At 42.2% G+C, this 26,698-nt stretch overlaps 1 protein-coding gene across 1 annotated transcript in view; it reads left to right on the forward strand.

Annotated features, from left to right (window-relative positions):
- ATXN10 (ataxin 10) overlaps window positions 1-26,698 on the forward strand; it is a 141,005-nt gene that overhangs the window by 41,452 nt on the left and 72,855 nt on the right. Inside the window, exons 5-9 of the mRNA XM_061418852.1 lie at window positions 2,318-2,476; window positions 5,221-5,301; window positions 13,874-14,039; window positions 21,673-21,781; window positions 23,962-24,131. Of these exons, the coding sequence (XP_061274836.1) occupies window positions 2,318-2,476; window positions 5,221-5,301; window positions 13,874-14,039; window positions 21,673-21,781; window positions 23,962-24,131 (685 nt within the window). The remainder of the gene's footprint in view (window positions 1-2,317; window positions 2,477-5,220; window positions 5,302-13,873; window positions 14,040-21,672; window positions 21,782-23,961; window positions 24,132-26,698) is intronic.

Genomic DNA, 26,698 nt, shown 5'->3' on the forward strand with positions numbered 1-26,698 from the left:
TTTACTTTATGTGAATAAAAGTTTTGGTTATGTAAATACTGTTAAGGACACGTTTTAGTAAGGAAAAAATTTAAAAGAAAAAATTATAAAGCATTGAAGTATGGGTGATGAATGAATCACATATTTATTAACTGAGCATTTCTTATGTGCTCAGCACAGTGCTGTGCGTTTTGGTAGATACGGACAAGTGTAAGATGTTGGGAAATCAATGTGTTTGTCTCAGCTGGTTCATGGTATTGTTTCTGGTGATTTACTACTTTGCATTGATCAGCTGTGTTAGTGCATAAGAGACGGAGCCTTGAGATGAAAGGTGGGCGGGTGATGGCCACGGGAACGGCCTGTCCAGGAGCAGGAGGCCTGCCTCTGATCCGGGGTCCGCTGCAACCAGGGGGTGTCTTTGGTGGTGGCCACAGCGTAAGCACCAGAGCAGCTGGTGTCCAGAGGCCCTGAGCTGGTGTTTACTGTGCATTTCCCACCCTACGTAAGTCCCCTGTGCTTCCCTGGTGGCTCAGTGGTAAAGAATCCGCCCGCAATGCAGGAGACACGGATTTGGTCCCTGGGTGGGGAAGGTCCCCTCGAGAAGGAAATGGCAACCCACTCCAGTATCCTTGCCTGGAGAGTCCCATGGACAGAGGGCAGGCTCCATAACTTAGTGACTAAACAACAGCAGCAGTGTACCTGCAGGGCAAGCGGCACTGTCTCCGTTTGGACAAATGGCGGAGCTGATGCTAACCATTGGTGAATGGCGCAGCTGCAGCGGGAGCCCTGTGCTGCCCGCGGGGTCCAAGCCTACCCTTTTTAAATACCAGCTGCCCAAACTCTGTGCTGTGATTGTGTAGGTTTTCTGGACTCATCTGTACAGAGTTAGGATGAGGTAAATCTCATGCTCTCTCTGTCTCACTGCGTTGGTAACTGGTTCTCAAACTCCTGTCACTAGAGTTGAAGGCAAAAAATCTTTATGGTTAGTAATAATTGAGCTTAGGTTGGAAGGAAGAGTTGGTGGAATTCAAGCTATAGAAATAAACACCGCTCACTTTTGAGAATTTGTTCTTTAAAACTGTCTGAGCACCTCATATTTGCCAAGTTCTGAATTAGCTGATTGGAGAAAGGGTAACTTAGGTATATCCTGCTGCTGCTGCCGCTAAGTCGTTTCAGTCGTGTCCGACTCTGTGTGACCCCATAGACGGCAGCCCACCAGGCTCCCCTGTCTCTGGGATTCTCCAGGCAAGAACACTGGAGTGGGTTGCCATTTCCTTCTCCAGTGCATGAAAGTGAAAAGTGAAAGGGAAGTCACTCAGTTGTGTCCGAGTCTTAGTGACCCCATGGACTGCAGCCCACCAGGCTCCTCCATCCATGGGATTTTCCAGGCAAGAGTACTGGAGTGGGGTGCCATTGCCTTCTCTGTAGGTATATCCACTACTCCCCAAAGCCCATCCTGGAAGCGTGTCATTGTGTAAAAAGGGATGTAACTCAGGGGAGGCCAGGTGTCATAGGAACACAGGAGAGGTCCTGAACAGGGCAGCCGGAGTTTACCTGGTGGTTGTACATTCGTTTCAGACCTGGTGCTCACAGAAGCCAAGGAGGTCTTGCTATCGTGTTCCATTTTTGTGTCAAAAAACACTGAAAGAAGTTATGTGACTTCACTCTCTATGCGTTTGTGAGACAGATACAACCAGGTTTGAACTCAGCTTTGGCAGGTATTGGCTTTGTGCCCTTGGGCAAGTAAAGTCAACACATTCTTCATCTGTGAAAAAGGGTGATACCTCCTCCAGAAGAGTATTACGAGGTTTAAATGAAAAGAAGTCCTGCCATAGTGCATGACCGTAATAGAATTGACAGCTGATAATCCATTGACCTTTTAAGGTCACACAGCTGATAAATGGAGGAACCAGGAGTTATCCTGAGGCTTTTGACTCCCAGGTTCTCCATATATCATCTTTCCCTGGCACATTCTGTCCCTCAAACTGTTAAAGAAATGCCTATAGTCTTGGAAGTATCTTTTTTTGCCTTTTAATTTTTCTTTCTAATAAGAATGAGCGTTTAAATGCTCTATAAATGTAATCACTTTATTTTTTTCTTTAAGCAGATGTTACTTGCTTTTTGCTTCTGAGTCAACTGCAGCTTTCATATCAGATACTTTGTTTTGTGACTGATTTTATATTTGCCATTTTTGCCAGAAATAATGTTTCAAAGTTGTGAGTCTTCGTTAAATCCTTAGAAATGTCAGTGTATACTGAATTTGTTAGTTGGATTATTGTCATTTATGAGTTGTCATATTTTATCATTGGGCTAACATCCTGATTGCTTTATTTGGAAGATCTTGCCTAAATCATCCAGACAGAAAAATTGTTGCCTACTCGTCAATGATTTTGTTCACATCACTGAATTCTGAAAGAATGAAGGAGCTGGAAGAAAACCTCAATATTGCGATTGATGTTGTAGAAGCTCACCAAAAGCAGCCTGAGTCGGAATGGCCGTAAGTGTCCTGGTAGACACGCGACTGCTTAAGGACATGTTGGTGTCACTTTCCTGGTAAAGGTTCTGAGTAAAAGCTTGAATTACAACAATTGAACAAGAAGTTAGAGTTAAACATATGTTGAAAAAACAAGAAAAGCCTTAGGAGTGGATCCCATTTTTAGCCCTTTTTGTTTGTAAAGTAAATATGTCTTTCTCTAATGCCCTTTCTACTTGGATTTCTGCTTTGGATGGAGTGTATTTTTGATCTTCTCCCAAGGTAATTTGTTCTGTTTTTCCATAAAGTTGGAGTATTACTTACAGGCTGTAAAATGTCTTTGTGGCATTTTATGTTTCAGATTAGGGGGACCCCACCTTCCTCATAAAATATTACCACAAAATTTTTGCATTTACAGAAATAGTAATTCTGTAAAATAATTTAATCACAAATTTGAATTTTGTCACTTAGAATATGTTAACCACGTTTGGATCTCTTCTGGTTAAGAAGGTCTTTATCTTTGGTTCTTCCCTGGAGCAGATATTGGGTAAGAAAGTCAGTGCGATGAAATCTGAGTGAAAGTTGAGAATTTACTTGTAACTTTGTGCAGTACCCTAGAACAGAGAGTAATATTATATTTAGAAAAACAGGCCCAGCAGCTAACATAATAAAAACTTAACAGGTAATTGACAACTATTTAAATGACCACTTTTGAGTTGTCAGGAAAAAACCTGCCTCCCACTGGCATTCCATCTCCATTGCTCGGTGTGTATAATATTATTTGCAGCCAGGATTATGACATTCAGTGTTATATACGGTAAGGTAATGTAGCACAGAATTCCAGTTGTCTGTATGGATGTCCAGACAGAATACTTTTTTCTGCCTGTATTGGTACTGATGAATTATGAGTGACAGTTGTTATCCTTTAAATAGTTCTATGGTGAAAATGGGGCTTCCCCGATGGTTCAGTGGTGAGAGAATCTGCCTGTGACTCAGGAGACGTGGGGTTGATGCCTGGTTTGGAAAGATTGCCTGGAGGAGGAAATGGCACCTCACTCCAGTGTTGTTGCCTGGAGAATTCCATGGGCAGAGGAGCCTGGCGGGCTACAGCCCATGGGTCACAGAGTTGGACGCGACCTAGTGACTTAACAACAGCAAGAGCACACGGCCCTTCTTTCCTTCATGTCGCCTTTCAAGTCCTTTTTTGTCGCCTCTAATTTAAATGCTCTTCTTCCCTCTTCAACTAGGGGTTTGCCGACTCTTGATTTTCCTGCACCATCCATCACCTCCCGCCCCACCGCCCCGCCCCCCACCCCAGCCCTCTTGTTGGATGAACTCCGCTGTTTCTGTAGTCTGTGATGTGTGGCTGTGTGTTCCACTGAAGGCATTTTTCTCTGATTACCTATCTGTGCACGTGTCTTTCTTCACTGTTAGAGTTTGGAGTTGGGGCTGGGACCTAGCCCCTTACACACAGTATTTGGAACATTGCATTTTTGAATGAAAGTTTTTGAGGGAAGATGTTTTGAGCTCCAAGTAGGTGGTTTATGAATGAACTTCAGGATCACAATTTTGTATACCTGGTTTGATAGGCTGAACCTCTATTGTCACACTTAGATGACCTACCAAAGTTGATGTGAAAATTGAGAATCTTGAATATTATTCATTATTGTTAGAAATATTTTATATCAGTGTTGTTCAGTTATTTGAAAGGTTATAGGAGAAATAGAATATGTGTTTCAGTTTTGCTTTTATATGAAGTAACCCTATGTATGGTAGTTAATATGTTTCATTTGACTATCATACTTAAAAGGTACACTTTTATCATGTTATTTACTAAGAAGTGATTAAACTGTGTTTGTCAACATAGTTAATGCTTTACTGTCATGCTTAGTACTAACCTTGGTTATGAGCAGTATATTCCTTAGTTCTTAAGTCTTCAGATACTCTCTGGTAAATACGATTCAGAGTTAATTAATAGTACTACTCAATCTTTTTAGTTGTCACAGTAGTACTTTGAAGAAGTATGCTTATAATCTTTGCCTCAGGGCTTCCCCAGGTTGATCTCTGAGTTTCGATGAATGCGGTGCTTGACAGTGATGATGTTTTGTGGTAACTTGAGAGCGCTTCAGGAGTAGACAGTCGAGCTGACAGGGCTTCAGAAGTAGACAGTCGAGCTGACAGGGCTTCAGGAGTAGACAGTCGAGCTGACAGGGCTTCAGGAGTAGACAGTCGAGCTGACAGCGCTTCAGGAGTAGACAGTCGAGCTGACAGCGCTTCAGGAGTAGACAGTCGAGCCAGTATCCGTGGCTGTTGGCGGCATGTGTTTCAGGAAAGAGTAGGACATGTCTTTTCTCTGATTAATCTTAACACTACACTTTTGACTAAAAGAATTTAATGTGTTTTGTTATACCCGGGCTTGTAGCTAAATTTCATTTTATCATTTAAACTATAGTGAACTTTTTCATTTCGTAACTTAGATATTAGTAAAAAGTACGGTAGGCCCTTTCCTTGAATTGAATAAATTTGAATCACTGGGATAAATTTTTTAGAAGTAAAATTGGAGAAAAATATTTTGAGGGTTTTTATTGTCTTTTCACTGCTAATGGAAAAATAGTATGTGACCCTCTTAAAACATTTGAAGATTAATTGAAGCTACTCAGAAATTCAACAGGAGTACTTTATGCGTAAACCATGCCTATAAAGTAGATAAGGCCTTGTCTGTTTTACTATGTTTCTAGTAACCTAACCCTTTCCTCCTTTTCTCTTAGGTTCTTGATTATTACAGACCATTTTCTGAAGAGCCCGGAATTGGTTAAAGCCATGTATGCCAAAATGAGCAATCAAGAAAGGTAACCCCAAAAACCAGTGTGGTTTTGAGAATTTAGCATTCCATATAGAGTATCCTGTACACATGACTGAAAAACTGTGTGGTTTCTTAGTTGGCACAAAATCTCTAAATACATGTTTCTGTGTCGGTAATGGTTTTAAATTGGTTGGTTAACATTACAGCTCAGCCACAACAGCAGCGATTTACCGAGCGTTGCAGAATCCAGGTTGGCGCCATTATTCAGTAAAGCCATATCGAAAAACGTTGAGAACAAAATGTTAGGCTTGTCCTTCGCGTTTATAAAAGTAATTCCTGCATCTGTGTATTAGAGCTCTATAGATGGAATGTGCTCATTTGTTCACATCCCTGTTGTCAGGATTCGGGATCCACTCTGTAGATTTGCAGTTTTGCAGTGTGTGCTTTAGAATGAAAGAAAATCAATACGTGTCTTCGACCTTCACTGCCGTGTAGTGGGAGGGGCCGTGCCCGCGGAGCCCAGAGACCGTGACACCTTGGCCCTGCGCCCTGTTGTCTGGGTGACCTCGGCCCGGTCTTTCACCTCGCTTTCAGTTTCCTGGCCTGTAAAATCAGAGGAGCGAGTAAAATGATCTAGGACTCTGTCCATCCCCAAAGCGTATGTTTTTCCTAACCTGATTGGAAATGTTGCCTTAGGAAAACAAAACTTATTCAGAAATCACAGATCTAATGATCAAAAACCTTAAAAAATGTTAATCTTTGATTATAGTCACAATTTTTATAATTGCCGTGGTTTTGAAATTCTTTCAGTGCATTTGGGTTCCAACAGTTAATCTTCATGCATTTCTTTGTAGTCTTGTTAAGTAGTGTTTTTTTGTTCTTTAATATCTTTAACAAAAAGGAAAAGTTCATGCTTTTAAAATTCATTTAAATGCCATATTTATAAATCCAGTACCCCCCCACCACATATGCATACTTTTCCTGCAGAAAAAGAAGTAAAATAAGTAATGTGAAGAACAGTGCTATAAATTAGTACATTGCTCTGCAGTGAGGAACATCGAAAACAAGAACACACAGTTTCATTGTATTTCAGTATCCAAGCTTGTTATTTACATGTTCCTATCAAATGATCTTTTGTTAACTGATCCATTTCCTAACCCAGTGAAGATGATGGACCAAACATTTCCCATTTTTATTACAGAAACTGCAGCCCCTGCTTTGCAGCGTCGTACAGATTTCTTGCTCAGATGTCACCTCATTTTTCTTGCAAAGGAGAAGTACTTCTGTTGCTCACACACTTGCTGGCTAGTGTGTGACAGTAGCATTGGATTGTCAGCGTGAGGGCCAGGATTTGGTCCTTTTTATTCTGTGCTGTCCGTGTTTCCTGACCAGTGCTTGGCACATGATAGGTGCTAGACAAGTTTTTGCATGAAAGCTTGTGTGACTGAGTGGATTTTCTCACTGGTGTATTTGTTACTGTAACATCACTCGCTGGATGGGAAACCTCAGTGCTCTCTCCCCACCGCCGCCTCCGCTCCTGCTTCCCTTGGTCAGTAAGCCTGACCACCCAGACCATTTCAGTATGTGGAGAGTTCACTCCGACCATTTCAGTATGTGGAGAGTTCACTCCTGTCACAGCTCTGGTTTACATACCACCTTTGACTAGACGTGGGCTTTAGTGTCTTTAGAAACTGTGATAAAATGCACTTAATATGGAAGTTACCATTGTAGCCTTTTAAAAATGTGCAGTTCGGCAGTTTAAGTGTAGTCACGTTGTTGTACAGCCAGTCTCCAGAACTGTCTCCTCTTGTACCATTGAAACTGTACCCATTGGGAACTTCCTTGGGGGCCTGGTGTTCAAGAATCTGCCTTGCAGTGCTGGGGACGCAGGTTCGATCCCTGATTGGGGAACTAAGATCTCTTGTGCCGCAGGGCAACCTGAGGGCCTGCACGTAGCAAGGAAGAACCCGAGAACACAGCTAACACCTGATGCAGCCAAAAATTAAACAAAAGAGAAGTCTACCCATTAAGCAGCTGCCCATTTACCCCTCCCCCAGCCCCTGGAAACCACTGTGCTACTTTCTGTTGCTGTGAATTTGATTCCTCTTAAGTATGGTTGACGCTTGAGCAACTCGAGGGTTTAGCGGTGCCCACCAGCAGTGCAGTGGGAAACCCGAGTGTAACTTACAACCGGCCTCTGCATCTGAGGGTCCTCCACATCCTCAGATTCAGCCGCCTGCAGATGGTGTCATGTGGTGGTGCCTGTTTACTGAAAAATTCCATGTCCACGTGGGCCTTTGCAGATACTGCCGGTGTTCCCTTGGCTCTCCTGAGTTGCTCGGGCAAAGTTATTTGCATCCTCACCTGCACATGTGTCATGATTATTTGCTTTTCTGCTGGAATATGTATTCTTCAAGGACAAAGATTGAATCTTTTGAGTTCTCTATTCTTAACACCTGCCAGAATCAGTACTGGAACTTTACTGGAATGAGAAACTCTACTGATACCAAATACTTACTGAAGCATCTCTTCAGGATGCCGACTCTGTTGATACTGTGGACCACAGATGATCCCATCCTCCAGGAGGACGCGTTTTGCTGCCAGGAGCCTGGCGTGGCTCGGCTGGTTCGGGTGAAGCTCGCTGCGGGAACTGCTGGGCCTGGTGGCTTGTCTTTGCTCAGTGGCAGGAGGAGGGGATGGGGGCTTTGCAGGAGCGCTCAGAGCTCTGTGGAGAAGTAGAGGCTGCTGGGTCCCCTGGTGACTTGTTTTGGGCAATGATGGATGATTCTTCAGAGTGCCGTGCTGACAGGCCCACAGAACTGAAAAGACATGGTTTTCTCAGCGGGGGTGTTTGATGAAATTAACTTCGCCCCTTGCTTCTGGAGTGGCGCTCCATGCTGCCCTGTGAGAACTGAGAAGACAGGGCACATTGCTGAGAACTGAGAAGACAGGACACATTCCTGAGAAGATAGGACACGTTCCATGTCCTGGGGTTCAGATGAGGGACTGCACTGGAGATTTCTGGGGCACTTGTGGTGTCTCAGTTGGGGACACACAACAGGTCTACTGAGGAATGCCCAGGCTGTGGCCTCAAGCTGCTGAGCTAGAGAATCCAGTCGGGTTGGGGGCTGTTAGATTAAAAACCACTGGGGGCTCAGTCAGTGAAGCAGGCCTGGTGTTCATTAAGACCCTGCTCGTGGTCCCTAGGGCCTGAGGGTGAATGGTGCCCCTCCCTGCCCCCGGCGTGGGTGTGTAAGCGGGAGGCGAAGCTTTCTTGTGCTGGTTCTACGGTTGTCATGGGGAGTTGACTCCTTCACCCTGGTAGTTTATTTGGGCTGATTACTGGGTGAAGATATTTTGGATACAGGGTTAAAATCAACTCACAGAGTGTGATTATGCAGAAATGAGTGCCTGTGTTGATGCAACTTTCTTGTCCCCCTTCCCAGTGAACTGGAGTGATACTGAGTTAAACTAGCTGCTCCTGGACACCGGCTTGTGTAGCTACCACGTTTATATCTGTGTTGTGTTGTTTTTCAGTTGCTTAGTTGTGTCTGACTTTTGCGACCCCATGGACTACAGCACGCCAGGCTTCCCTGTCCTGCACCATCTCCCAGTTGGTGAAACTCGTGTCCACGAATCAGTGATTCTGTTGAACCATCTCATTCTCTGCCACCCCCTTCTCCTTTTGCCTTCAATCTTCCCCAGCATCAGGGTCTTTTCCAGTGAGTCAGCTCTTCGCATCACGTGACCAAAGTATTGGCGCTTCAGCAAAGCTGTCTGCAGAGTTATAATCTGTATAGCACAGGATAGAAGAGCGGAGGCCAGCTGTGCTGGTTATGTCGCTCTCTGCTTTGGATAAGTCACCTCTTGGAACCCTGTTTCCTCTGTAAAATGAGGGTAGTGCTGCATGAAGCTCTCAGTGCTGGCATGCAATCATCGCTCAGTGAAAGTGAATTGGTGTTTCTGCGTGCATATTTCTATTATCACTGCTACTCTAGTGAGCTTGACTTTTTCCTCCAGGTAGCATCACTCTTAGGAATGGAGGCAGCATGCAACCACTGTCCTTTAATCCTCAGAGAAATCTTCTGAAATAGTTTTATTCTTGCCATTTTTTCACATCAGGTATCTGAGACTTTTAAGGTTAAGGTGTTTGCCCTGGGTTACAAAAGTGGCTGAGGTGGTATTTGAACTCAGTATGTCTAATGCCAGAGTCATTGATCATTTTCCCTGTAATGTACTAGCTTCTCATATATGTAATTTTTGACAGGATTAATGAGATTAATCCAGCAATAGCCTATATCTTGGTTAGCCTGTTGTCCAGGTTAATGAAAGTTTTGGCCTTTGTGGCATGCCATTCAACAAATCATACAGGTGGAGTAGTTAAAATATAAATTGAGAATTTGTTGGAGATGTCAGTCTTTGAATTGCAGATATATTATTTCCAGAATTGTAAGATATCATTTCTTCCCCAGAATGCTCATAAAACTCCCTCTCTCGTTTTTTCCCCTTATCCTCTCATAACCTACCCATTTTAGGACAGTGCAAGCACGAGCTCTTGAGACTGTAGACTGCCTCAATTGAAGCATAACGTTAAAGTATGAACCTTGCTGTAGATTTTTTCTGTAAAATCGTTCACATGTACATTGCTATCGGTTTTTTTTTTATGAAGCAGGACTCATCATTTTGGGGACAGAGTATGTAACTATCAGAAGTGAATTAGAAGTAGACAGCTCATGATAGCCAGCGATCAAGGGATGAGTTGAGGGTTGTGTCTGAGGGCCCCGAGGCAGCTCCGGTGCTGATTGCCGGGTTGCAGGAAGTGAGACTGAGGTGTTGTGATGGCTCTGGACGCCGGTCTCTGGCCTCTGGCTGGGTCTTTCTGGTTTTGCAGCCTCCACTACTGGGTGAATGGATCTCTTAGACCACTCGCGCTCCTTTATGTTTTCAAGCAAGTGTTTAGTGTGGTTCCCCCGCAACTGCAAGAAACAAGACATTCCCCATTGTCCCATTTCCCCTGACTCTGCAGTACTTCCCAACACACACACATTTTCTGGCATAGAGATGGGGCTGGCAAATGCAGTGCACAATCAAAATAAATGCCTCTGAAAAATATTTTCCTACTCAAGTTCTAGGTCCTATGTGTAATTCCTTTATTTTATGAGAAAGATGGGATTTTTTTTTTTTTTTGCTTTTTGTTTGTTTGTTTTTTGTTTTTCTTGGCTGCACAGCGTGGCTTGTGGCATCTTAGTTCCCCAATCGGGGTTTGTACCCAGACTCTTGGCAGTGAAAGCGGGGAGTCCTAACCATGGACCACCAGAAAATCCCTAAGAAGGATGATTTGGATGGTGGCCAGAAGCAGAGGGAGTTAGAGAGTTTGGTGGGAACTCCAAGTGGGAGGACCCCATCTTCCAGAGTAAAGTTTTTAGACCCACTTCCCGACAGCGGGAGCCCTTAAAAGTTTTTATTGCTAGATGACTTAATATAAGGAGGATCATTGAATGAAGTATAATTTATTCCCAGGTACTTTTCAAGCTTGGTGTGTATCTTTATATTTTAAAGATTCACCCCTGATTTGTTTCGTTCAAAATCTTAGCTCTTCCTATCTCTTCCTTCCTGTCTCTTAGCTCTCCCATCTCAGGATCACCTAATAGAATGGAGAGGCGCCTCTCCTGAGCAGAGGAGACGCCCGGGAGCACCACTGCCTCGGCCTGCTGTGTGAGGCAGCCAGCAGGCCGGCAGCTCCCCTCAGCAGGGCTCCTGGGACCCCAGGGCCTTCCTGCGGTTCCTGGGTCGCCTCGATTACCACTGCCCTGTGGCCTGCCTCTGTCCTGACCCCACCCAGCTCTTCAGGATCTGGTTCTCCCTCCTTCAGCATCTGCGTGGTGTTGGTCCTTGCCCCCAGTTAGGACCTGTCTGTCTGTTCCTCATTCCTCTTCACCCTGTTCTGGGTGATCGTCCCCTGGGTGCTCAATTCCCTAAAGCTAGGGATCATGCCTTCTTAGACCGGTAATGCCTGCCACATTATCCCAACTTACAGGGAATGTCTTTCGGGCAGACCTTCAAGTTCCTCTTGAATCACACGTCCTGTGTGGCCTCTTCTCTGGCCTCTCGGAGGTCGTCCTCCTCAGGGAAGGTGGGAGGCCTGGCTTTGTGGGCAGAGCACCCTGTTGTCTTCAAGGATTGTATGTGAATTAGAGAAAACAGATGTATCTGAATGCATACTGAACTATTCATTGTTCTTCTGTGCTCAGTTGAGGGGATTATTTGTTTTATTTTGGATTAATAACTGCTGTAAGAAATGTGAAGTTTTAGGAGTTTTGAAAATCGCTAAGCTCTGTGGCTGATTTTCACAGACTAATGATCTTTCTGAAGAGGCCTTACAAACAGCTGTGAAAATAACAGAAGCGAAAAGCAAAGGAGAAAAGGAAAGATATACCCTTTTGAATGCAGAGTTCCAAAGAATAGCAAGGAGAGATAAGAAAGCCTTCCTCAGCGATCAATGCAAAGACATAGAGGAAAACAATAGAATGGGAAAGACTAGAGATCTCTTCAAGAAAATTAGAGATACCAAGGGAACATTTCATGCAAAGATGGGCTCGATAAAGGACAGAAATTGTATGGACCTAAAATAGAAGCAGAAGATATTATGAAGAGGTGGCAAGAATACACAGAAGAACTGTACAAAAAAGATCTTCATGACCCAGATAATCACGATGGTGTGATCACTGACATAGAGCCAGACATCCTGGAATGTGAAGTCAAATGGGCCTTAGAAAGCATCACTATGAACAAAGCTAGTGGAGGCGATGGAATTCCAGTTGAGCTATTTCAAATCCCGAAAGATGATGCTGTGAAAGTGCTGCACTCAATATACCAGCAAATTTGGAAAACTCAACAGTGGCCACAGGACTAGAAAAGGTCAGTTTTCATTCCAATCCCAAAGAAAGGCAATGCCAAAGAATGCTCAAACTACCACACAATTGCACTCACTTCACACACTAGTAAAGTGATGCTTAAAATTCTCCAAGCCAGGCTTCAGCAATACGTGAACCGTGAACTTCCAGATGTTCAAGCTGGTTTTAGAAAAGGCAGAGGAAACAGAGACCAAATTGCCAACATCTGTTGGATAGTCGAAAAAGCAAGAAAGTTACAGATAAGCATCTATTTCTGCTTTATTGACTATGCCAAAGCCTTTGACTGTGTGGATCACAATAAACTGTGGAAAATTCTTCAAGAGATGGGAATACCAGACCACCTGATCTGCCTCTTGAGAAACCTGTATGCAGGTCAGGAAGCAACAGTTAGAACTGGACATGGAACAACAGACTGGTTCCAAATAGGAAAAGGAGTATGTCAAGGCTGTATATTGTTCCCCTGCTTATTTAACTTCTATGCAGAGTACATCATGAGAAACGCTGTGCTGGAAGAAGCACAAGCTGGAATCAAGATTGCCGGGAGAAATATCAATATCCTCAGATATGCAGTTGACACCACCCTCATGGCAGAAAGTGAAGAAGAACTAAAGAGCCTCTTGATGAAAGGGAAAGAGGAGAGTGAAAAAGTTGGCTTAAAGCTCAACACTCAGAAAACGAAGATCATGGCATCTGGTCCCATCAGTTCATGGGAAATAGATGGGGAAACAGTGGTAACAGTGTCAGACTTTATTTTTGGGGGCTCCAAAATCACTGCAGATGGTGATTGCAGCCATGAAATTAAAATACGTTTACTCCTTGGAAGCAAAGTTATGACCAACCTAGACAGCATATTAAAAAGCAGAGACATTACTTTGCCAGCAAAGGTCCATCTAGTCAAGGCTATGGTTTTTCCTGTGGTCATGTATGGATGTGAGAGTTGGACTATGAAGAAAGCTGAGCGCCAAAAAATTGATGCTTTTGAACTGTGGTGTTGGAGAAGACTCTTGTGAGAGTCCGTTGGACTGCAAGGAGATCCAACCAGTCCATCTTAAAGGAGATTGGTCCTGGGTGTTCATTGGAAGGACTGATGCTGAAGCTGAAACTCCAGTAATTTGGCCACCTCATGCGAAGAGTTGACTCATTGGAAAAGACCCTGATGCTGGGAGGGATTGGGGGCTGGAGAAGAAGGGGACAACAGAGGATGAGATGGCTGGTTGGCATCACCGACTCGATGGACATGAGTTTGGGTAAACTCCAAGAGTTGGTGATGGACAGAGAGGCCTGGCGTCCTGTGATTCATGGGGTCGCAAAGAGTCGGACACGACTGAGCGACTGAACTGAACTGAACTGAACTGAAAGTAGTGAATAAAAGTTAGCCCACTTCACTTTGCCCTTGTCACAGTAGGTGATGTATAACTTACCTTGACAGCATTATTAAAATGTGGAATTTTATTTCACAGCTCAAAGTAATGGATATAACAAGATGCTTACTTCTGTAGCTTAGTCACAACAAAGAAACCAAGATTTTGAAAAATAGGTAATTGATGAATTGTATTCACAAAAAATATGTTTTCCCTAAGTAGACATTAGAAATAAGTTAGGAATTTCAAAATAAAAGTACTCTCTTAAAATGGTCTCTATAAATATTTTTAGTATTCTACAATTTCAGTATTACATATTCATGTAAGCATCTCTGTTTTACAGGGTTACATTGTTGGATCTTATGATCGCCAAAATAGTGGGTGACGAGCCACTGACCAAGGATGACGCCCCTGTGTTTTTGAGCCATGCTGAGTTGATCGCAAGCACTTTTGTGGATCAGTGCAAGATTGTGCTGAAACTGACCTCCGAACAGCACACCGATGATGAGGTGAGTGAACAGAGAGGTTTTCTGACTCAGCCAGGTCCTTGGTGACAAAAACTTTAAGTATTATTTAAGTAACGTACCTGCTGGGGACTGAATGTTTGTGGCTGGACCTCCTCTGAAGTTCCTGGTCAGAACCTGGTGCCCAGGGTGATGGTGGCAGGAGGAGGGCCTTTGGGAGGCAGTTGGGTCATGAGGGCCTCACGGATGAGGTTGTAGAAGATACCCCAAAAAAGTGTCCGTGCCCCTTCCATTACATAAGGCCACAGCGAGAAGTCGGCCCTCTGCAGCCCTGAAGAGGGCCCTCCCAAACCCAGCCGGGCTGACACCGTGATCTTGAACTTCCAGCTTCCGGAACTGAGAGAAATAAATGTTGTTTATGAGCTACCCTGTCTGGTATTTTGTTACAGCTGCCCAAGCTGAGACAGTATTCTTATTTTAGAACAGTTATGAAAATACAGATTAGTGAAAGCAGTGCCCTTATTCTTACCATCTTGAGTTAATGACTTAAGAAGCTGTAATTAATGTATCTTCTAGGCAGTCAACACCAAATATGTGCATGCTTGCACACACACACACAGGTGTTCATAGAGAGATCATTTTACACTGCCTGTTTGTAAGTTCCTGTTTTTCCTTCTCCTGAGTGTGAAAAAGCTGCATGAGGGCAGAGGTTTGGATGGTAATGTTCCTAGAACCATGCACAGAGGAGGCACTTAGCGCATGCCTGCTGAATGCATAAATAAAGCATGCGTAATGAATGTCGTAAAATGCCGGTAGAGCGTTCTGTGTAAAGGCTTTGTCATAGTTGGACATTTGAGTTGTCCTTACTTCTGTTTATTACAATCAGTGCTGTCGTCCATTTGCTGTCTCTGGATGGGAAGGTGGGCAGGTGGACCCCAACCCACAGCATTGCCTTGAGAGCTGTGTATGGGGTTGTGCGCCTGTTCACTCCCATAGTAACTTGCCCCTTCTGCCGTGCAAGTGCATTTCCTTCTTTGTGAAAATACCTTTTTCAAAGCTGCTTCGCTGTGGACTTGCTGTGCTGCGTCACAAAGCCCGTGTTGGGCCTCGCTGATAAAGTCAGTTTCTTACTCTCCGTCTGTGATAGAAGAGAGCAAAGTCTTACTCTTGGGCTGCTTTCCTTTCTGGAGAAAGATTTGCCCCAGTTTCCAGCAGGAGGAGCAGTGAGCTATGCTTCAAGGAACTTTTAAAAATGAATTTTCCAGGAGACAGAAAATGAAGTAAAACTTAGTACTTGTTACATCACAGCTTTAAACTTTTTCAAGGCACAAACATTTACAATATAGATATCAATATTGTAATAAGACATTACCTAATGTTTAGGAAAAGCTGTATCTTTCATACTTTTTTCTTTAACAGTGGGAGGAATTATTACGTATTAATAGCTAGAAAATTGTAGTTTTTTTGGGAAAGCCCAAATAGTCCACTTTTTGAAAATCCATTGATCTATACACTCAAATTGCCAGCATGCGTTGGATCATAGAAAAAGCAAGAGAATTCCAGAAAAACATCTACTTCTGCTTTATTGACTACACTAAAGCCTTTGACTATATGGATCAAAAGGAACTCTGGAAAATTCTTCAAGAGATGGGAATACCAGACCACCTTGTCTGACTCCTGAGAAATCTGTATGCAGGTCAAGAAGCAACAGTTAGAACCAGACATGGAACAACGAACTAGTTCCAAACTGGGAAAGGAGTACATCAAGGCTGTGTGTTGTCATCCTGCTTATTTAACTTATATGTGGAGTACATCATGCGAAGTGCTGGGCTGGATGAAGCACAAGCTGGAATCAAGATTGCCAGGAGAAACAGCAATAACCTCAGATATGCAGATGATGCCACCCTTAGGACAGAAAGCAAAGAATAACTAAAGAGCCTCTTGTGAAAGAGGAGAACGAAAAAGCTGGCCTAAAATTCAACATTCAAAAAACGAAGATCATGGCATCCGGTCTCATCACTTCATGGCAAATAGATGGGGAAACAGTGAGAGACTTTCTTTTCTTGGGCTCCAGAATCACTGCAGATGGTGACTGCAGCCATGAAATTAAAAGACGCTTGCTTGCTCCTTGGAAGAAAAGCTATGACCAACCTAGACAGCATATTAAAAAGCAGAGATGTTACTTTGCCTACACAGATCCGTCTAGTCAAGGCTATGGTTTTTCCAGTAGTTGTGTATGGATGTGAGAGTTGGACCGTAAAGAAAGCTGAGCACTGAAGAATGGATGCTTTTGAACTGTGGTGTTGGAGAAGACTCTCGAGAGTCCCCTTGGACTGCAAGGAGATCCAACCAGTCCATCCTAAAGGAAATCAGTCCTGAATATTCATTGGAAGGACTGATGCTGAAACTGAAGCTACAATACTTTGGCCACCTGATGCAAAGAGCTGATGGTGGAAAAGACAGTGATGCTGGAAAAGATTGAAGGCAGGAGGAGAAGGGGACAACAGAGGATGAGATGGTTGGATGGCATCATTGACTCGATGGATAAGAGTTGGAGAAAGCTCTGGGAGTTGGTGATGGACAGGGAAGCCTAGCTTGCTGCAGTCCATGGGGTTGCAAAGAGTCGGACATGATTGAGCAACTGAACTGAAGTGATATGCTCGTGACTTGTGCATGTTAATATATATATATGTTATCCTTTAAGTTAAAAGTTTTTAAAAAGAGCATTAGTAGTTTTTAAGGAGACCCGTACCTCAGTATTTAATATATCATAAACCCTGTGGTGTATTGGAGCTGGCCTGTACCAACTTCTGAGAGTCAGTTATTAAATATTCAGTAATTTGTGAGCTGGTTGTTAAACTCCTGATAGTTCAAAGCAGCCACGGTGGGAGTATTTATACCAAGTGCTTACACCTTGGAAAGCAGGGTGTGTTTACCCGTTGACTCTGCACTGTCAGTTTGCCTCAAGCCACTGCATTTACCCACCTGTGATGTTCTCACGACAAGATGTCCAATAAAGTTCTCACGATGCGGTGACCTAAAACGCAGAATGAAAATAGATGTTTTTGTGGCATCTAGGCTTCCCTGGTGGCTTAGATGGTAAAGAATGTGCCTGCAGTGAGGGAGACCTGGGTTCGATCCCTGGGTTGGGAAGATCCCTGAGAAGAGGGCATGGCAGCCCACTCCAGTCTTCTTGCCTGGAGAATCCCTATGGACAAAGGAGGCTGTAGCCCTGCAGGCCATGGGGTCACAAAGAGTCGGACACGACTGAGCTACTAAGCACACAGCACACATTTTTTAATTTACATAATTACATGGCTTTAACGTTCTGAGGTTTTACTCATATATTCTTTTATACAAATAATCCTAGGTTCTCATATTAACGTATAAGTTTCTGTCCTTTGGTGTATTTTGGTGTACTCCTTGTTTCCAGTATGTGGCGTATTTTTGTCAGTCCTGTAAGCTTATTGTTTTAAGATTTGCTTTATCTTAAGTTTCAGTCTTGTCACTTGTTGTAGTGAAACTTACCTTTCTTACAACATAACATTTCCTTTGTTGTAAGAAAAAATAATTCAAGCCAGAGGCAGTGAAGCAAAGTTAAGGACTGCTCTTTTTCACCCAGGCCCCATCTATTTTCTATAAACTTATCAGCATATACTTTTTCCCTTCCAAAGGTTTTATTGTGTGTATACACACCTGTGTATTTTTGTTACTTTTTAAAACACAATACTATATATTCTGTCCTGTAACTTTCTTTTTTCACTTACTCTGGTATGTCTTACCCTTGGACACATGTATTCATCTCTTTCTTTTTAATAGTTGAATAGTATCACACTATATAGAGCCATCAGAATTTTTTTTATTTGTTCCCATAGATGTGTATATGAGTTGCTTCCACATTTTTTTTTTAAACCTTTATAAATATTACAACAGTGAAAAATCCTTATAAAAATACCTTTGCCGTTTTGGGCAAGTTGATGTGGGATTATAAATTCCTGGTAATTGAATTGCTGAGTCACAGAACATGTGCTTATTTAAAATTTGTAAGAGTCATTTCTAAACAGCACACCTAAGTGCGCAGGAGTGTGTCTGCACCCTCTCACTGATCCAAGTGTCATTTCTCTCTTCTTTCCAGTTTCTTTTTCACATCAGGTTACCTTTTAAGATACTTTTTTAAATGAGCGTTTTCAGAAAGTTAAATGTTTTGTCACTAATAGAAGAAACTTTTATGGCCCATAGTTAATTTTTGTTTGAATTTATTTATGGTAGTCTTAGCCTTTTGGGAGTTTGTTTTAATTCACTTAGGTTTATCAGTTTTACCCTTATGACTTCTGAATTTCTTTACAGGTTTAGTGACATCACCCTCACTTAGATTGTGGGAATAGACACCTGTATACTCTAGTTCTTTCGGTGCACTGTTCACATATTTACTTAACCTAACAGATGGTGACTGCAGCCATGAAATTAAAAGACGCTTACTCCTTGGAAGGAAAGTTATGATCAACCTAGATAGCATATTCAAAAGCAGAGACATTATTTTGCCAACAAAGGTTCATCTAGTCAAGGCTATGATTTTCCTGTGGTCATGTATGGATGTGAGAGTTGGTCTGTGAAGAAGGCTGAGCCGAAGAATTGATGCTTTTGAACTGTGGTGTTGGAGAAGACTCTTGTGAGAGTCCCTTGGACTGCAAGGAGATCCAACCAGTCCATTCTGAAGGAGATCAGCCCTGGAATTTCTTTGGAAGGAATGATGCTAAAGCTGAAACTCCAGTAATTTGGCCACTTCATGCGAAGAGTTGACTCATTGGAAAAGACTCTGATGCTGGGAGGGATTGGGGGCAAGAGGAGAAGGGGACGACAGAGAATGAGCTGTCTGGATGGCATCACTGACTCGATGGACGTGAGTCTGGGTGAACTCTGGGAGTTGGTGATGGACAGGGAGGCCTGGCGTGCTGCGATTCATGGGGTCGCAGAGTCGGACACAACTGAGCGACTGATCTGATCTGATCTGAAGGTTTATTTCTTTGTAAGAAGTGCAGCATAGATTCAAATGAGTTGCTTGTGTCTTGTAACTCTCCAAGATTATATACTCTTTGGTAAAAGACAGCTGGGTTTGAACCTGGATTTCTTCTATTTCTGGTGTGTGATCTTGGAAGTTACCTATCTTCTCTGTGCCCCAGTTTCTTTACCTGTAAAATGAGTTGTATTTTCATATAAGCACTTGGTATACTGATTGGTACCTAGCTAATATTCCCTAAATGTTATCTGATAATTACAGTATTAGTACCATTTGTTGAATAATCTCATCCTTTCTACTAATTTTAATGCCACCCAAATCATGTTAAATTTTTAATATGCTTTTGCATCCATTTCTGTGTTTCTGACCTTTTACAGTGGAAACCGGTAAGCTACTAACCACTGTTAAAGAATTCAGAGCCACGTGTTTATGTGTGATAAAGGAATGCTGAAATGAACTTACAAAGAGATGCAGAAACTGGTCAATGAACAAGGCAGTGATTAATTGCATTCCAGCCAGGCAGAAGTAATCTGCGTTTCTGTAGACAAGAAGACTTGGCATTATTGTCAGTTTTCGGCAACTGACAGTGTTGTAAAATAGCTCAGAGACACCGAATGGTAGTGAACCCAGACGATCTAGAAGACAATCTGTTTTTTCTTTTACTCATTTCAAAATTGTATTCCTTTGCTTTGCCTACATCTTTTTTCCCCCTACTAGTGCCTGACTTAATATACATAGTTTTATAATATTTATAAATATTGGAATGGCATCTCACTTATTTCTATTGTTTTTTTTAAGGGAATTTTTTTTTCCTGGCTGTTACTTCATTATTAGTTTCCAAATGCTCGTTAGAAGCATTTCATTAATGAAAGCATTCTGATGATTAAGGTTGGAAATTTGTTAGGTGAGGATAGATTAATTTTCTTTTGGGTTTATTTCAGATAATAATATAGAAATGAGGAGTTGACACTTTCAGATCATCTCTTCCCACCCCCTAATTTTGAATCTTTTTATCATGAAAAATATCAAACCGTAGACTAAGAGAAAAAATGTCGTTAAACCCCATCACCCAGGTCCAGAACTTATCAGTTCCTCACAGCTCTTGTTTCATCCTCAGTCCTACCCATTCTTACGCTGGATGCCCCAGATCCACATAGGGTCCCACATAGTTCATCAGTTAACCTTTTATACCTGTGTCTGAAAGATAAGGAGACTTTATATTAATACATGAGTGAAATACAAGTAACACATCCGAAAACTTAAAAAATTTAAATATCAGCTGTTCCCCATTGTCTAATATTTTTTTTTTCAAGCTTATTTCTTTGAATCAGGATATAAGTAAGAGCCATACATTACAATTTGTTGCTGTGTCTTAAATCTCCTTTAAATAGCCTTCTAGAGCTGGTTTTTTGAATTTGTACAAAGATGATTAGTTGTTTAGTTTTGCTTTTAATCATTTTGAAGTCACGGCTTACAAACCGTTGGATTTGTTTTCAGTTTTAGCAGTGATTCTTCCTGATGGTCTCCTGTGCTAACCAGGGGAGCCTCTTCCAGTTGCTTCTGATTTCTTCCGACATGACCGAGGAGTTTCTTGATAGCTGCCTTGCTCTCTGGTGTGACAGGGTGTCCAGGGCAACTTCATATGTGCTCTGTCCTGACCTACAGCCAGGCAGCCATTTCTTGAAGGAGAAGTGGTGTCTAAAGATGCCAGTCTGGGCAGCTACTCATTTAATAAAAGAGGATACTGGCAGCAGCTTCTCATTTAACAAAAGAGGATGCCAGTGCCGTGCTAATAAGTTGATAGGTTTGCTCAAGTCTTTTAAACAGACTTAGCATCTGGATATTTTCTCCTAACTTTTGAACTAGCACATGAAAGCTGTTAAAGATATCAAAAATGTGTGTTTCTTGCTATATCAGACTTCAGAATACTATATTAAAATATACTCTACTAATTGGAGAATAATAAATACACATTTAGAAGTTTTAAAAGGAAGTAACTTGTTTTTTCTTTTGAAGAATGTTATCTGAGATAATAAAGTTGCATTTGAAAATTAGACTACCTGATGCCGTGCAGTGGTAGTTTCTTGATCATGGAGTTTATTTGATACAAATTATTTAATAGTTATGTGAACGTTTTCAAATAATATTATCTTTTCCAACTGTTAAGGTAGCATGTAGGTTTGTGTTTACCCAGAAAGAATCCAGGTTCCTGCAGTCATAGCTCTTTCAACCACAGCATTTCACAGGATTCCTGTGGACAAGAAATCAATGTATTTCATGGGTTACTCAGTAGAACTTGCTTGCTGGGAATTCTTGAAAAAGAAAGTATTTGCATAAGTGTTATGTACGTAGCTAGTCATTTTGAACATTTATTCCACTGTTGGAAGGTATTTTTGCTTGAATAAGAACTTTTCTGACTCTTTGTTCTAAGAAGCCACACAATCTTGCATTCTTGATGGCAGATCTGCTGTTAGTGAAAACGATGATTCCTGTAGGTATTTAGTACTTCTGTTTTGTTCTCGATCATTCTGGTTGTCTCTTTAGATGTGTCACAAGCAGTGTCTCTTGACTGTTTTTTGTAACATTTTCTTCTCCTACAGTTATTTGTGACAGTCACATCACTTAGCTTGTCTTGAAAGTCATGTTTTCTTTTCTTTTTAGGAGGCACTGGCTACAATTAGACTTCTTGATGTCCTTTGTGAAATGACCGCTAATACTGACCTGCTCGGCTATCTGCAGGTTTTTCCTGGCTTGTTGGAGAGAGTGATTGGTGAGTGAAATATCACACATAGTGTTCTTTTGAATCAAAAAATCTTTGACTTGTCATACTATAGTACAAAGTTTAAACACAGGTCCTTAATGTTGAGTGTATTGGTCTTCTTTTAAGATTTTCTGGAATATTTCTTCTTGAAAGGACTCGTCGTGTTCCGGCAGCAGCTTTTGCCCCTTACGCCGTTTATCGCCTGCTCAGTGGGTGGGGACCCTCGTCCTCTTACGCGGGCGCCCAGAGTGGTGGCCCATCGGTAGCGCTTGTGACGGCGGTGGCGGGTGGGAGGGCTATGGGGAGACGGGCCTCAGGGACGACGGTGATTTCACGCTACTGTCGTTTCTCCAGTCTTGTTAGTGAACTTTCCCAGCTTCACTCAGGGAACTTGAAGACATTGCCTTACCCATAGTAATTACGTATTCCCTTCTTAAAGGAAATTGTTTTAAACGGGAAGCTGTTGTTTGAAATATTATCATCTTTGCTAAAAAGCTGTGCGAAATAAGTTCAGTTATTTTGTAAGTAATAAGTAGTAAGTTCACTTACAACCTGTTGCTTGTGGTTAGCCATGCTTGTGGTTGCTGTTCACTGTTGGCTTTTTTTTTTCCTTTATTAAGACAGTAAACTTATTCTGGAGACCCATCTTCCAAGAAAGATAAATTGGCGTCTAGATGGGTAGAAGAGTTAGCAGTGAACTTTAGAAGATGTTTAGAATCTCATATCAGCGTTTTATTTTGAATGCAGTGCTTTCAGTGGTAGTTAAAATAAGACATCACAAAACTGAGAAACTGAATTATTGCGGGAAAAGCATGCGTTTGGAGCCTGAGCAAACGTGGGTTGTCAGCCCAACTGCCAGCCCAATGTCTCTGAAACTGGTTTCTTCATTTTAAAGTCAGGAAAGTGACTTGCCTTTAATGACTTCATTGAGAGCGGTAAATGAGATAATGTGGAAACAGTTTATAAAACCTCTGGAAGATTGTCTACTTTACAGACTGCCTATAAGCATTTCATAGAGTATAATAGTATTAAGGTATTTCTTCTGAGTGTACCCAAAATAGATTAATAGAGAACTTTTGCTGCCTTCTGATTATCTGAACAATGGGAAAAAAAATATCAGCATGCTTCTTGATTTCTATCATATGGCTTGTTGCAGATAGGTACTGAAGCTTGGGGGCATCCATGGTGGCTTAAATGGTAAAGAATCTGCCTACAATGCAGGAGACGTAGGTTCAGTCCCTGGGTCGGGAAGATCCCCTGGAGGGAGAAATGGCAACCCACCCCAGTATTCTTGCCTGGGAAATCCCATGGACAGAGGAGCCTGGGGTGGCTGAGTTGGACACGACTGAAGTGACTTAGCACGCACTGCAGTTTGCACTTAAGTGACTGTAGTTATCACATGAGTGCCTTCATAAAGAAGTTGGATTTGGAAACCTTGCACTAGGAAAGATGGAAGAAAATTTTTAGCTGACTTTTCTGTGTGGATAAATAGAAAGTCCAGGTTGGGATAATCATTTTGGCTTATCATCCCCCAAGTCAGCGTTATGGTAAATTCCAAGGCAAACGCTGAAGAGCCTTCTAACCATTACTTTGATGAAAGCTTTCAGTATTCTGTGCGTGCATGTGTGCTAATTCCCTTCAGTCTTGTCTGACTCTTTGCGACCCCATGGACTGTAGCCTGCCAGGATCCTTTCTCCATGGGATTCTCCAGGCAAGAATACTATACCTGTATTTTATATTAATCCATTAAAATAAATTATATTTATTTATGAGAATCTAGTACAAAATAAGGGATTCTTAAGAGTCCCTTGGACTGCAAGGAGATCCAGCCAGTCAATCCTAAAGGAAATAAGTCCTGAATATTCTTTGGAAGGACTGATGCTGAAGCTGAAACTCCAGTACTTTGGCCACCTGATGTGAAGAGCTGACTCATTGGAAAATAACCTGATGCTGGGAAAGATTGAAGGTGGGAGGAGAAGGGGACGACAGAGGGTGAGATGGTTGGATGGCATCAACGACTCAATGGACATGAGTTTGAGTAAGCTCCGGGTGTTGGTGATCGACAGGGAAGCCTGGCATTCCGCAGTCTATGGGGTCACAAAAGAGTCGGACACAACTGAGCAACTGAACTGAACTGAGTACAAAACAAAAATTTTCCTGTGGAAAACAGTTTATCCTTTCTGTTGTAGACCTTCTACGCCTGATTCACGTGGCCGGCAATGATTCTACAAACATCTTCAGTGCCTGTGCTTCCATTAAAGCAGACGGTGACGTCTCCAGCGTGGCTGAGGGCTTCAAGTCTCACCTCATTCGCCTGATTGGGAATCTGTGCTACAAGAATAAAGATAACCAAGACAAGGTAAGGTTCTTAGTATGCTGTATACATATACCACTTTATTTAGAATATAGTATTTAGGATTTAGAATCTATTCGTTTTCTGGAGATGAAGCTTTGAAGTGCTTAGAGAGTAGCTTGAGGTATATGTATACGTGTGTGTTTCCGCAGCTTGACATAATGTGTCATATTTGTTTGTATTAGGGTTTCTATCTTTTGTAATTTTTGCATTATATTTGCTCTGTGTGTTTGAACCAGTCTCCTTTGTATTAAACAGTCAATGCTTGTCCTAAGCCTGTGTGTTTGAACATACTACTTATTATATGGAGCATGTGAGTGAAAAATAGAACCTAGTAATTTTCAAGCACATAGTAGACATTTAATAAACAGAATTTCTTTTGGACCATTATCTTAAGAAACAAGCGAATCTTAACTTACATCTGTGCCCTGCATTTATGCATCATAAGCATTTCTTCCAGATACTCTGGCGTGGACATAATGTTTAAGTGTAAATCTGTGAAAACTCAACAGACTGCCGCTGGAGACCTCTTTTGTGCTGAACAGCTGAGGGGTAATTGTAACGCTGATATGAGAGGATGATAAAAAGAGATAGCAGGAGGGCTGGCCAGCGTGCTTCCCTTTGAACAGCCTGCCTGTGTCTTTCCAGAGTTTTGCTTTTGTTTGGTGGCATTTGTTTTGCTCTGTCAGATACTGAACATATGTGGGGCAGATTATGTTTTTCCAAGATGGCTGCAAAAATATCAATCATTCTGTATGTATTCCTGCAATGTGACTTTGCCACTTCCCTCTCAGAGGTTAGATTTATTTTTCCATCCTCTTGAATCTCGATGACTAAGGCCTGTGAGTGTTTTGAATTATAAATTATGGTGGGAGGGATCCAGTACCGCTTCTGGTCTAGCTCTTGACCGGTTGGGTAGATCCCATATCTAGCCTCTTAGAGGCCAGTCATCACATAAGAAGTGCAGATTCCCTGAGATTACCACGTCCACATGGAAAAGCCCACATGGAGGAGCATGAAATGCAGCGAGGAGAGAGAAGGGGGCTGGTGAACAAGCCCCGGGGCAGCAGGCACAGACGTGAGAGGCTATCTTGGAACGTTTTATGTCATTGCCCAGTTTCTTTGTTCCAAGCGCAGTTCCTCAGTTGCCCAGCTGATGCATGAATCAGGGACAGACTGCCTGGCAAAGCCCTTTCTGAATTTGTGACCTATAGCATTGTGAGTAAAAGTAAAAGTTTTGGGGAAAAAATAAGTTGTGTAGGTTCTGCTTCTGTTAATGGCCCTGTAAGCTACTATTGGACTGATCCTCCTGCAAGTGGTAAACTCTGGACAAAAGACAGCAATGTGAAGACATTCCAGTTTGATATAGTTCGATTTTGGAGTCGAGATGACACTTGGATGAAGGGCACAACAGAGTGTGCCACGTGGGGCAGTTAAAACTCTGATAGAAAATCTATAGTTCTTTTAGCTTAAAGAGTCAAAGGACAGTTTGGAGCAGCCACAGCTTTTGGAAAGTGAAAGTGGAAATCCTGGAAAGAAGAAGGTAAGCCCTGCACACTGTGTACCAACCGCCCGAATCTCTGCCAGCGCCTGAATCCAAGACAGCGTCAGGCTCCAAGCAGCAAGCTGGGGGTAAGATACTGACACTGAGACTTGAGCCGCCAACTTAAGAGTCTCAGTTTAAGTCCAACCAAGGTAATTACCTACTGAGACAAATAAGACACCAGTATTCTGTAGAGGAATATAATAGAACCTAGAGTTTTCCATACCATAGCATTCACAATGTCCAAGATAACTTACAACCCAAACTTACATGAAACACAGGAAGATATAACCCATTATCAAGACAAAAAAGATAGTGGAGATAGACTGTGTGATGACATAGATGTGGGTTTTAAAGCAGTTGTAACTCTGCACAAGGATGCAAAGGAAATCATGCTTTGAGTGAATGAGAAGATCGCTTTTCTCAGCAGCGAAATAGAAACTGTATAAAAGAACCAAACAGAAATCTTAGAACTGAAAAATACAGTGTCCAAATAAAATATAAAAATTTTACCGAATGAAGTTAACAATTCAATAGAGAGGACAGAGGAAACAGTCAGTGACCTTGGAGACAGAGCAGCAGAAGTCATCCAGTCTAAAGAGCAGGGGAGAGAAAAGACTGGAAATGGAGTGGCCCTCCTCAGGTGCTAAATCCCGGGGTAGTATGTTGCGCGTCATCGATAACGGGAGTCATTCCTGCAGGACGTGGCGTGCACACGCTGGACAGTTTGCCCTTTTATATACGCGCTTGCTGTTTCAGTGACTCATCTGTGAACAGGCACGAGTGGAAGACTACTAATCCACCCTTGGAAAATTACTGGGCTGATTTTTATAAGAGAAAGTTGATGGAGAATAAAACACTTTACCTTTTTAATGACCAAGACTGCCTTTCTTCAGGAGCACAAAAGAGGTGGTTTTCTTGTGTTTAACTATTCTTTTGTTGCTAATTTGGATTGCCTTCTTAAAGGAACAAAATGTAGTAACCCTTAAAAGGCTTATGAAATAACTCACTGAGGTCGGATCAGATTGCA

The sequence above is a fragment of the Bos javanicus genome, chromosome 5, assembly GCF_032452875.1.
Source record: "Bos javanicus breed banteng chromosome 5, ARS-OSU_banteng_1.0, whole genome shotgun sequence".
In the NCBI taxonomy this organism is placed as follows: domain Eukaryota; kingdom Metazoa; phylum Chordata; class Mammalia; order Artiodactyla; family Bovidae; genus Bos; species Bos javanicus.